The sequence below is a fragment of the Amphiura filiformis genome, chromosome 15 (assembly GCF_039555335.1).
Source record: "Amphiura filiformis chromosome 15, Afil_fr2py, whole genome shotgun sequence".
NCBI lineage: Eukaryota > Metazoa > Echinodermata > Ophiuroidea > Amphilepidida > Amphiuridae > Amphiura > Amphiura filiformis.
Window position 1 is genome coordinate 11,580,520 of NC_092642.1, and position 13,884 is coordinate 11,594,403.

Consider the following 13,884-nt stretch of genomic DNA (forward strand, 5'->3'; position numbering starts at 1 on the left):
GCCAGATTTTTTGGAGCACCAATTTAAAACCTATAGGGCGTAAATTCGAAACGGTACCCAAATACCTGTGCCAAAATTCGCTTTGTTGGGAGCTATTTTCCCCGGGGGAGCACTTAACACAAATGACCATAGGGATATGCTTTTTGGATTTCGCAGCTCTGAAAGACCATCTATATTGGACCAAAATAGAGCTCCGAAAGACCCATGATTTTGCAGCTCTAAAAGACCCCAAAATTGCTCATTCCTCCTAATTTCTGGTTTTTCAGGCGATTTTTAACCAAACAGTCAATAAAGAACCTTGATTTTGACTGTTTGCAGCTCCGAAAGCCCCTATTTTACTTGTTCGCAGCTCCAAAGGACCCCCTTTTACCGGTACGCCGTCAGCTCCCAAAAGACCCACCTCAAAATTCCGGGGGACCATACCCACCAAACGTTTTTGATGTGCCCCTATTTTCCTTCAAAAACAAACATCAACTCCTACAACATCCTGTCAACTCTTTCATTCAACGCCAAACGTTTCTGTCTTATTTTCTCTCATTTCTCTGAAACTTGGAGTTTAGAGACATGTACGAGTTGAAAAATAAACAGTCGTGAGGTTATAGAATAACATTGGAAAAGCAATTACATTGTACCCTTACAAGTGTGTCTTCCTGTTGTCCTGTACTCATGCACAAAATGGTATGAACCATTTGTTATTTTTAGTTTTACTCCAAAAAGTGGGTTATTCCTTCATGTCGTCATGCCTTTACCTTTAATAATTACTGTACTATGGATGAGAGTTCATTTTATCACTGCTACCATTCCGCAAACTTCATTATGTATCAACAATATTATACACTAATATATTCCTATTTATAGTATTCTAGTTGATGCATATTTTCCTGTGGCACTGTTCCCCTTGTGGCACACATCGTGTCATCATGATAATTTCATAATCTGGTTAATACATTTTTTCCTGCGGCACTATGGCAAACATCGTTTCAACATCATATTCACTAATATATCCTATCCTAATATTCTAGTTAATACATTTTTAACTTGTTTCTACATTATAGGCTACATGTTATGCATACTAAATATTCTTAATCCTATACTATAGTCTAGTTAATACATTTTTTCATGTGGTACTGTTACAGTTGTGGCACACATCGTTTCAACATTGTACATACTAATATTCCTGATCCTAATATTCTAGTTCATACATTTTTCCTATGGCACTGTTCCAGTCAGTTGTGGCACACATCGTTTCAGCATTATACATACTAATATTCCGAATTATAGCATTCTAGTTAATACATTTTTTCTATGACACTGTTCCAGTTGTGGCACACATCGTTTCATCATCATAATTTCATAATCAGGTTAATACATTTTTCCTGCGACACTATGGCAAACATCGTTTCGACTTCATATTCACTAATATACATAATCCAAAATTCTAGTTAATACATTTTTAAGTTGTTCCTACATTATAGGCTATATTATGCATACTAAATATTCCTAATCCTATACTATAGTCTAGTTAATACATTTTTTCCAGTTGTGGCACACATGGTTTTAACATTGTACACACTAATATTCCTGATCCTAATATTCTTCTTCATACATTTTTCCTATGGCACTGTTCCAGCCAGTTTTGGCACATATCGTTTCAATATTATACATGTACTAATATTCCTAATTATAGTATTATAAACACATTTTTTCCGATGGCAATATTCCACATGACAACCACGCATATTGTTTTGGCCGACAGGTCGGTAATAATTATGGCCTCCCATTTTACCTTTATTGTTCTGAAACCTATGTTCCGAAGCTTTTTACACAATCGTCCAATGACAAGTAAATTTAAATACAATTGAATACCTGAGTGGAAGAAGGGCCCAATTCAATATTTTACAAAAATGAGTTAGACCCAGCATTTTATTGCCAGCAGACTGTTCTTCCTTGTGTGTGAAAGATGAGCCAAAATCCACTCTCTAAATAGTCTTCCACGTACACTTAATCATGGTTTTCATGGAAGAAAGGCCCAACTACATGGAGTTGGGCCCTTCTTCCACAAATATAGGGTTAAAGAAGAATTTTGTTTATCCATGAAATCTAATTTTCACTACAATAATGATTTTTTTGCTAACATATTACATGAGTTCTACTTGTGCAATTAATAGTGATTACCTAATTTCTGTAGCTATTTATAACACAGAACTGGCACTTGCAGTATATTAGTGGAAGAAAGGCCCAACTCCAGCTCGTATTAAGACCTGTACCGTTGTCATTGAAATATCATATATAATTTTGAATGTATGTACTATTGTATGTACAGGTATTAAAGGACCCCCTGAAGATGAAAACGTTCTGTCTACAAAACTTTTCCAAATATGAAGTTTTTTCTTAATATCTCAAAAACAGTTTTGATGGAGTTGGGCCCTTCTTCCACTCAGGTATTCAATTACATTTATCCATTCATTCCTCATGGCCGAATTCGCATGCTATACATTTGTTCATATATGGGCATACATTGATCGATCAATGGTAGGAAATCAGGAGCTATCTGTTCTCGAGATGGCAATGCTCTTGGAGGATGAAACTCCGTACTCTTAAACGCATCTTCATAGTATCCGCCTTCTTCCATAGTATTCCCTTGCAGAGACACCTTAGCCACGATCCATGTGCTGGTGATCCCGTTTCCAACTTCCCATTGTAGCATTGACTCTTTGTACTCCAATCCTAGGAGATGACAATATTGTCGCAGAACTGACGCTGGATTCGCTTGCAGATCATCAGCATCGATGACGATTGGAGATTGGCCTAATTTCTCTTTCACATGGACCATAAGATCGTAGAGTTCGCCATAATAAAGCTTTGTAGGAACCAAGTACTTTGGCATGTCTGCGAATGGTTTGTCAATAAGCGATAGCATTAGTTTCACCATCGTCGTTTTCCATGATGGGAATAGCCTATAGGGATTACGTATAAGAAATGTGTGTGTATATCCACGTGGTATATTGTCATAATTGGATCGTAGGCAGAAAGCTTGGTCGTGAACAAAAACAAACGACTTGCCAGTAAAGTTTGATTCCAACATCTGTTTGGTCCACTTGAATGTGGCTATGCTATCGTCGTAAGTTAAAGTATCTTTTTCCGCTTTGAATTCTGGAGAAAGGGTGCCTTCTTTTAATGTCTTCTGCAATTCGTCATCTTCTGCTGCGTTACTCTCTGGACCTCGTAAATCAGCTATCATGATGGGCTCCTTGATGATTTGAACCTAAAAATGTAATCAAGATGGATGGACAGTTAATTATTTCCAAGTTGACGTTCTATTGCACATAGCGATCTATTTACACAAACCTCGCCCACCACAGGCTGCGCTCATCACCTGTGTGTGCATGCAATCATAGATTACCAAAGGAGTACTATTTCGGGCCTTTTCACAACTTATTTGGATTCAACCAAATTCATTGTGTTTGTAGGACAAAAGCAAGTTTGAATTAAAGTCATAGTATGACTTTAAATCCCCCATTAGAATACCAAAGTTTAGCGGCTGAAATAGGGAGTTGTTCTGTCACTTTACCTCAGCTTAAAATTTTAGCTTAAAATGACCAGAAAATTTTACTAATAATTTTGATAAAGAATAATCAAATTAAAATTTGACCGAAATAGTACATTGACACTACTATTATTAAAACGCAACAAAAGTCCTGTACGTACGAGTGTACGTGGGATGTAATCGCAAATTTTCCTTATTTCAATGTAAAATATTTTCTATGGAAAATTAAACGGACAAATAATATGTAAATTTTTGACAAGGAATGATTTATATATAACTGGGATTTAACAAATTCAAAGTATAGACCTCTGGCAAGGCAACCGTTACTTAAAGTTTCACGGAATACCCTCACTTACGATCATTGGGTAAACCGATCATCAGACGGATAATTTGTCATGATTTCAAATTTACAGGAATGTATATACACGAATATACATTCTGTGGTGTCGAAAAAATGACAAATCAAGCCAACCAGAACAGTCTCTACTCCAAAAGTAGTCGAGAGTGCTCAACCACTAAAAAATAGTGGGGCGTATTATAACAAGTATACTTTACAAGTGACTAACTTTGGAATTGAGAGTGCTCAAACCCATTACAGGTGAGCTATAGAAACAAATTCAAAGTATAGACCTCTGGCAAGGCAACCGTTACTTAAAGTTTCACGGAATACCCTCACTTACGATCATTGGGTAAACCGATCATCAGACGGATAATTTGTCATGATTTCAAATTTACAGGAATGTATATACACGAATATACATTCTGTGGTGTCGAAAAAATGACAAATCAAGCCAACCAGAACAGTCTCTACTCCAAAAGTAGTCGAGAGTGCTCAACCACTAAAAAATAGTGGGGCGTATTATAACAAGTATACTTTACAAGTGACTAACTTTGGAATTGAGAGTGCTCAAACCCATTACAGGTGAGCTATAGAAACAAATTCAAAGTATAGACCTCTGGCAAGGCAACCGTTACTTAAAGTTTCGTGGTGGGAGCACGTGTGGCCGAGTGGATACGGCGCCCGACTCATAATACATGGGTTGTGAGTTCGAGCCCCGCTCGTGCCAACGTGTTGTGTCCTTGGGCAAGGCACTTAATCCTCATTGCCTACTTGGGGGATGTGGTTGGGTTGGATTGGATGTTTGTATAGCTGTTTGTTTCAATGTTGCAATATTGGCGCTGATTAAGCTGCTGCCTGCATTTGCATTGTGTCTGTTTAGGTGTGTTTAATGTACAATTCTAGCAATTTGACCTGCGGGTCACGATTAGAGTTTGAAATAAAAAAATAAAAATAAAAAAAAATACCCTCACTTACGATCATTGGGTAAACCGATCATCAGACGGATAATTTGTCATGATTTCAAATTTACAGGAATGTATATACACGAATATACATTCTGTGGTGTCGAAAAAATGACAAAATGACAAATCAAGCCAACCAGAACAGTCTCTACTCCAAAAGTAGTCGAGAGTGCCCAACCACTAAAAAATAGTGGGGGCGTATTATAACAAGTATACTTTACAAGTGACTAACTTTGGAATTGAGAGTGCTCAAACCCATTACAGGTGAGCTATAGAAACAAATTCAAAGTATAGACCTCTGGCAAGGCAACCGTTACTTAAAGTTTCACGGAATACCCTCACTTACGATCATTGGGTAAACCGATCATCAGACGGATAATTTGTCATGATTTCAAATTTACAGGAATGTATATACACGAATATACATTCTGTGGTGTCGAAAAAATGACTAATCAAGCCAACCAGAACAGTCTCTACTCCAAAAGTAGTCGAGAGTGCTCAACCACTAAAAAATAGTGGGGGCGTATTATAACAAGTATACTTTACAAGTGACTAACTTTGGAATTGAGAGTGCTCAAACCCATTACAGGTGAGCTATAGAAACAAATTCAAAGTATAGACCTCTGGCAAGACAACCGTTACTTAAAGTTTCACGGAATACCCTCACTTACGATCATTGGGTAAACCGATCATCAGACGGATAATTTGTCATGATTTCAAATTTACAGGAATGTATATACACGAATATACATTCTGTGGTGTCGAAAAAATGACAAATCAAGCCAACCAGAACAGTCTCTACTCCAAAAGTAGTCAGGAGTGCTCAACCACTAAAAAATAGTGGGGGCGTATTATAACAAGTATACTTTACAAGTGACTAACTTTGGAATTGAGAGTGCTCAAACCCATAACAGGTGAGCTATAGAAACAAATTCAAAGTATAGACCTCTGGCAAGGCAACCGTTACTTAAAGTTTCACGGAATACCCTCACTTACGATCATTGGGTAAACCGATCATCAGACGGATAATTTGTCATGATTTCAAATTTACAGGAATGTATATACACGAATATACATTCTGTGGTGTCGAAAAAATGACAAATCAAGCCAACCAGAACAGTCTCTACTCCAAAAGTAGTCGAGAGTGCTCAACCACTAAAAAATAGTGGGGGCGTATTATAACAAGTATACTTTACAAGTGACTAACTTTGGAATTGAGAGTGCTCAAACCCATTACAGGTGAGCTATAGAAACAAATTCAAAGTATAGACCTCTGGCAAGGCAACCGTTACTTAAAGTTTCACGGAATACCCTCACTTACGATCATTGGGTAAACCGATCATCAGACGGATAATTTGTCATGATTTCAAATTTACAGGAATGTATATACACGAATATACATTCTGTGGTGTCGAAAAAATGACAAATCAAGCCAACCAGAACAGTCTCTACTCCAAAAGTAGTCGAGAGTGCTCAACCACTAAAAAATAGTGGGGGCGTATTATAACAAGTATACTTTACAAGTGACTAACTTTGGAATTGAGAGTGCTCAAACCCATTACAGGTGAGCTATAGAAACAAATTCAAAGTATAGACCTCTGGCAAGGCAACCGTTACTTAAAGTTTCACGGAATACCCTCACTTACGATCATTGGGTAAACCGATCATCAGACGGATAATTTGTCATGATTTCAAATTTACAGGAATGTATATACACGAATATACATTCTGTGGTGTCGAAAAAATGACAAATCAAGCCAACCAGAACAGTCTCTACTCCAAAAGTAGTCGAGAGTGCTCAACCACTAAAAATAGTGGGGGCGTATTATAACAAGTATACTTTACAAGTGACTAACTTTGGAATTGAGAGTGCTCAAACCCATTACAGGTGAGCTATAGAAACAAATTCAAACTAGTGGCAAATGGTGGTCATAGACCACAAACCTAGCTGGGGCATGTTGGTGTTTCGGAGGTATCTGACCCCTGTAAAATTTTCTAAAAACGTTTCTCTGGTCATGAGGTTTGCTTTCACCGAGTTTGTACCTCTTACAGATGTCCAGATAATGCAATTCTAAGATTAAGCCCCGATGACCTTTGACCTGACCCTTCAAAATGTTCGAAATTGTTCCCCTGGTCACGAGGTTTTTGTCAACGAGTTTGAGCCGTGTACCTCTTACAGATGTCCAGATAATGAAATTCTAAGATTTAACCTAAGATGACCTTTGACCTGACCCCTGCATATGTTTCACAATTTTCTCTAGGTCATGAAGTTTGTTGTCAGAGTTTGAGCCCCATACCCCTTACAGATGTCCAGAAAATGCATTTCTAGAATTTGACCTCTGCATGACCTTTGACCTGACGCCTGCAAAATGTTCCCCTGGTCATGAGAATTTTTGTCAATGAGTTTGAGCCACATACCCCTTACAGATGTCCAGATAATGCAATCGTAAGATTTTGCCCCTTTAATGACCTTTGACCCCAATTCCGTGTACAAGTTATTGGCACTGGGTACAGCCGATGCATATGTGCAAGTGACGTCATTGTGCTATGTAATTTGTGGTAGGATAAGCATTTTGAAGGTATTTGGTTATATACTGGTAATGCTCCCTTAATGACCTCTGACCCCAATTCTGTTTACACCTTATGGGAACTGGATATAGCCGATACATATGTGCAAGTTACGTAACCGTAGGGTGTAACATGTAGAAGGAGAAGCATTTTGAATTTTATTGCCAGAAAGAAGAAAGAAGAAGAAAGAACGGATAGCAAAACAGGACCTAGCTCGGGGGGTTGGAAACCCCCCAGCTAGGTAAGTATAGACCTCTGGCAAGGCAACCGTTACTTAAAGTTTCACGGAATACCCTCACTTACGATCATTGGGTAAACCGATCATCAGACGGATAATTTGTCATGATTTCAAATTTACAGGAATGTATATACACGAATATACATTCTGTGGTGTCGAAAAATGACAAATCAAGCCAACCAGAACAGTCTCTACTCCAAAAGTAGTCGAGAGTGCTCAACCACTAAAAAATAGTGGGGGCGTATTATAACAAGTATACTTTACAAGTGACTAACTTTGGAATTGAGAGTGCTCAAACCCATTACAGGTGAGCTATAGAAACAAATTCAAAGTAATAGACCTCTGGCAAGGCAACCGTTACTTAAAGTTTCACGGAATACCCTCACTTACGATCATTGGGTAAACCGATCATCAGACGGATAATTTGTCATGATTTCAAATTTACAGGAATGTATATACACGAATATACATTCTGTGGTGTCGAAAAAATGACAAATCAAATAACCAGAACAGTCTCTACTCCAAAAGTAGTCGAGAGTGCTCAACCACTAAAAAATAGTGGCTTGGGCGTATTATAACAGAAGTATACTTTACAAGTGACTAACTTTGGAATTGAGAGTGCTCAATCGGTTTACCCAATGACCCATTACACAGGTGAGCTATAGAAACAAATTCAAAGTATAGACCTCTGGCAAGGCAACCGTTACTTAAAGTTTCACGGAATACCCTCACTTACGATCATTGGGTAAACCGATCATCAGACGGATAATTTGTCATGATTTCAAATTTACAGGAATGTATATACACGAATATACATTCTGTGGTGTCGAAAAATCTGGTTGGCTTGATTTGTCATTTTTTCGACACCACAGAATGTATATTCGTGTATATACATTCCTGTAAATTTGAAATCATGACAAATACGTGTCACTGCACATGAGCCTACCTGTTGTGTCGAAGCACCCAAGCTATCCCGAGCTTTCCAGCAGCATAAGGTCGAACCAAAGTTATACCGAATAGTAACATTATCCCATTATGGTTCGTTGTACTGGCTTGACCGGTTAACGGACTGGGGAATAATTTACTATTCACAAGACTTGGCAGTTTGCTATAAGGGAACCGACGACTCGGACTAGTGCGAGCTAGTATAAAACCGATACGCGCCTTACATGGCTGCCACAGGGGCTACGCTGAAACACAAGTCTTCAAGAAGTCACTTCAGATTGACCAACCAGAGTGGGTCGGCTTATACAGCGACCAAAAGTTACCCAGTTCCTGTTCTTTTGAACAGTTTTTTGCAACCAGAGGGACAAGCTTTTTTAAGCAGTGACCCTGCTCCTACGAGAGCGAACCTAACTAACTAACTAATGACAAATTATCCGTCTGATGATCGGTTTACCCAATGATCGTAAGTGAGGGTATTCCGTGAAACTTTAAGTAACGGTTGCCTTGCCAGAGGTCTATACTTTGAATTTGTTTCTATAGCTCACCTGTAATGGGTTTGAGCACTCTCAATTCCAAAGTTAGTCACTTGTAAAGTATACTTGTTATAACTGGGATTTATGTATACATTATTTTTTCAAAGGTTTCCATGACTGCTACTTGATTCATAAGAAGACACATAAATAATTTCCATTGTATTTTACAATGATCAATCAAATGACCCGTGAATTCTGTATGGACGAATCCAATTTCACGCATTCATACACCTCAATGGCAGCCATGGCTGGGTCCCCCCTTAGGTATATTCCACCAAAAATGTGAAATGATGTGGCCTTGGCGGGGATATTAAACTGCATTCCATCACCCGTGTAACACGTAGACAAAAGAATGATGAAACTTTACAACACAATACAATTCACCATCGATTTTTAAGCGGATTTAATCCACCCAATTTGACAGTAACAACACCAGTTTTGTGCAGACGGGACCCAGTAATGGCCGACTGAATTCTGACCATCACTTGGCTCGTTGGATTCGTCTATAGCTTGAAGAATTAAGTTCATTACACATGTTACAGGTAGACTTTATACAACTGTTAAATTTAGTTACGATGATAAAAATATGGAATGACTTCCTCTTGCATTTTTTTGCACTCATTAAAGTTTCAAAATTCATAACCATACATTTTGGCCAATGATTATAGACTTTAGCAAACATGGAAACATATAAATTAACTTACATAGTTTACAAAATTAATTCAGACAAAAATAGGTAGCAGCTAATAAAAGTTCGTTGTCAAGACCAAAGGAAAACTTGTTTTACCGGAAGCACTCCGGTCTCCAACGTTGGTCTTGAGCAGAGGATCAAAGATGTGGCTTATATATTAGAAAAAATGTCCCCTCGTCTCTGTTCATGGTGTTGTCTCCTCTCTTGCGAATCCATACTGATTCCTTGACCCATCTTGCCCTGCGGTTTTCTTTTATTGCTCCCTTTCTGCCCAAGACCAACGTCAGAAACCGGAGTACTTCCAGTAAAACAATAACATCTGGCCGGGATTCCTGCTCCAAGCAGATAGTTCAAAGCCAGAAGGTTTCTGGCGAAACTGTCAGCTGAAAAACGTAAGTTTTTCCTTTGGTCTTGACAAAGAACTTTTTTAGCTGTTTAATCAACAGACCTAATGAAACTCTTCAGTCAAAATACACTAGAAGAAGTTTTGGATGAGAACACGGACATTTCGATGAGAAACGGCCAAAATGGTGAGAATTTAAATTTTCTCATTCTTTTGGATGAGAAAATAATAATGTTTATTTTGAGCTCAGCGGGGATTAGCAATTCTCACCAGTTTTAATAAGACAATAATGATTGACACACACACCAGGAAGTTTCTCATCCAAAAGAATGAGAAAATTTAAATTCTCACCATTTTGGCCGTTTCTCGTCAAAATGTCCGTTTTCTCATCCAAAACTTCCTCTAGTGATAGGTAGCAAATTAAATTATTGCAAATGATTTTAATAGTGCACTTTGAAAATAAAAATGTGCAGCCCACATACTGCAGTTGCTGTTCATTTTCCTATACACAATACACAGTGCTCTCACCATTGACGCGTGACCTCTACAAACAGTGTATGTTAGAGGTATAGGCCATTGCCTAGTTAACGTCACTGTGTGAAAAATAACCGGCCAATATTGTTTGTACTCTCTGAAATTCTAGAAAATATAGTTTTATAAAATGTCCTAAATTTTTAGCTAATTTAGATATTTGGAAATAATTCGCACTTTGGTGATTTAGTAAGGAAGGGCACGGCATGCCTGCAAAATCCCTGTGTAAATCGAATGCAACTTTTAGTGACTATCACTCTCTTCCGAAGGTCATTAAAGCTAAACCACTTGACGGATATTTTTTGTACGTGACGTCAATCAAGAATAATGTATACATTAAATGTAGGCTAAAAACTAAGTAGGTGGGGCATCTGCAAATATTCGTACTTCCCTGATATGTAAATGACAGATAATGCAAAAACAGCTCCCATATCTGGTCCATAACCATAACTTTGGTAGCTTTTGGTCAGTGCAGCGAGCCAGGGGATTTCAAGTGGGTGATTACTGATTGGCAAGTGCCATATTTGGGCATAAGTGCAGTCCACCATTCAATGTGGAGGATAGACTAGACTTTATCGATTGATTTGGCTGGATTAATTTCATGTTGACTTACTTGACTTACCTGCAGAAGCCGTTGTGGCCCTTTGCCCTCTGCCGAGTAAGCCTCCTCCATTCAGTTATGTCTGTTGCTTGTGTCTTTGCTTCATGTGGGGTCATTCCCAAGTCCCTCTGAATTTGGTCCTTCCATCTGGTTGGTGGACGACCTGGAGGTCTTTTCTTGCTGATGTCATTAATGTAGGCTTGGTGGGGAAGCCGATGTAGAGGCATCCTGAAGATATGCCCAGCCCATTTCAAACGTCTCCGACAGATAACATCATTGATGGAGCTAGTGATGTTGAGACTCTGTCTGATGGAATTGTTGCGGATTTTGTCAAGTAGGGAAACTCCAAGCATTGCCCTAAGGTATCGCATTTCAAAAACACCCAATCTGTGTCGATCGGATTCACGTAACGCCCAGGATTCTGACCCATAGGTAGCAATAGGGAGGATGAGCGACTGGTAGATCCTTACTTAACAGCGATCTGGTGATGTCATGGTTAGACCAGATGGTATTTTTCATCTACCAAATGCCGAGACTGCCAACTTTGTGCGACGTTTAATATCCTCTTCTACTGAGGGCACACTATTACCCAGAAAGACAAAGTTATTTACTTTGTCAATGGGCATTTGGTTCAGCATGATATCTCTTGGACCGTCAGACATGATCTTGCATTTTGTTGGGTTAATTTTCATTCCCCAGCTGCTGCATTCTTTTTCCAATTCATTAGTGGAGATTTGCAGGTTCTCAAAGTCCATATCCATGAGTGTGGTGTCATCTGCATATCGGATGTTGTTAATGCACATGTCACCCATCTGTACACCTGAGCCTAGATTTTGGATGTCCTTCATGACAAACTCCATGTTGTTTCCATTTCATGTTAACCAGGTTCCATTTCATGTTAACCAGGTTTAAGTACTGCAAAGGTCGAATCATGTTTGCTGTGCAGCATAAGTGCACAATGATGCAGTTTGTCATTGGTTATTTCTAGCCTGGAGCGCTCAAAAGGTGGCCTACCCCTGCTTTAGATGGATGAGGATGACGCTCTCGTCATCAATGACAGATTCATTCCCAGTCAAATAAAAAAACAACAACAAAGATTCAAAATGTTTGCCTGTTTTAAATTACTTAATCTCTAAACGACATCCCAACAACATCAAAAGAGGAGATAGGGAAAACAACAAAAAATGGCCGCTTAATGTGCGAAGCTCAAATTTCAAACTTGCTCTGGGTAAAAACCATACCGATATCTAATCATCATAAGGATTCAGACAAAGTATAATTTTAGCATCTCCGATGCTCTTAAAATAAAGGCGAAAAGTAGTATTAATTGAACTCACCCCTTCCACGAAGCTCATACACTTGGTGAAGACCGTCGCCAAAGATCTTGGTGCTGTCCAAAGAAATATCCGTCGTTTAGGCTCGTTACTGATTTCATTCATACTGCTGAAAAAAGGCTTTCGATTTTCACTGAATAAGATGAATAAATATTGATGTATTTCACCGAATTTGAATAAAACAAAAATGGAACAAACTTTTCACCCCGAAAACACTATTCAACAAGTGCTATTTTTGCAACGCTTTGTCAAACCAGCAGAGTGCACCTTATATACTGAACACAGCGGTTGCCATAAATTTCACCTCCGTGATCCCAATCCCGTGACTGAACGAAATATAATGCGCAACGAATTCGGAACATGCCATTTTTAGTTTAGTTTAGTTTAGTTTAGTTTTTATTCGGATATCACTTTTACATCAGTGACACTCATCAATCAATCTGATGGTGCATCCAAAAACATTAAAAAATATAAACAACGTAACTACCCAGCAAACACAAAAACGTTTTAAAAACGTTTTAAATAAGTTATATTTTGGCTTTTGGTTTAGGTAAAAACGTTTTCATAACATTAAAATGTCGGGTTATATAAAGGTCATGAAAACGTTTTAAAACGTTTTATATGAAAACACACTACTACAATATTTTTAAAATGTTTTGAAAAATGTTCTTGTAAACTATTTTCGCAAACATTTTTTTGCCAAATATTTTGGCAACACCTAAATAACATTATGTTAAAATATTTGCACTCAGCAAACACATAAATGTTCTCAAAATGTTTTATTCAAAACGTTTTAATAACATTTAAATGTCGGGTTATATAAAGGTCATGAAAACGTTTTTAAAACGTTATTGCAAATATTTTTGGCAAACATTTTTGCAAAATATTTTTTCAACCCCAAAATAACATTCTGTTTAGAATGTTTTGTATCAAGTATTCAAAAATGTTTTTGGAATGTTATTAAAACGTTTTTATACCCTTTATATAACCCGATATTTAAACGTTTTCTGTAAAACATTGTGTGTTTGTTGGGCCCAGCAAACACAAAAACGTTTTAAAAACGTTTTAAATAAGTTATATTTTGGCTTTTTGGTTTAGGTAAAAACGTTTTAATAACATTAAAATGTCGGGTTATATAAAGGTCATGATAACGTTTTAAAACGTTTTGTATCAAAACACACTACAACAATATTTTTAAATGTTTTCAAAAAATGTTATTGTAAACTATTTTTGCAAACAGTTTTGCCAAAT

General features: G+C 37.8%; 1 protein-coding gene across 1 annotated transcript; it reads right to left on the minus strand.

The window, feature by feature from the left end:
• Positions 1–380: 380 nt before the first annotated feature.
• Positions 381–12,791, minus strand: LOC140171253 (uncharacterized). Its single transcript, XM_072194483.1, has 2 exons — positions 12,637–12,791; positions 381–3,265 (listed from the first exon to the last, which is right to left on the minus strand). Exons 1-2 carry the CDS (start codon positions 12,736–12,738, stop codon positions 2,471–2,473), a joined length of 897 nt encoding a protein of 298 aa, XP_072050584.1. The 5' UTR covers positions 12,739–12,791; the 3' UTR covers positions 381–2,470.
• Between the last annotated feature and the right edge of the window lie 1,093 nt (positions 12,792–13,884).

What these genes read in the sequence shown, in the direction of transcription:
- LOC140171253 (XM_072194483.1), bottom strand. Translation starts at nt 12,738, where the DNA reads ATGAATGAAATCAGTAACGAGCCTAAACGACGGATATTTCTTTGGACA. An exon ending in GTATGAGCTTCGTGGAAGGG is followed by an intron (nt 3,266 to 12,636) that starts GTGAGTTCAATT and finishes TTACATTTTTAG; the next exon opens with GTTCAAATCATCAAGGAGCC.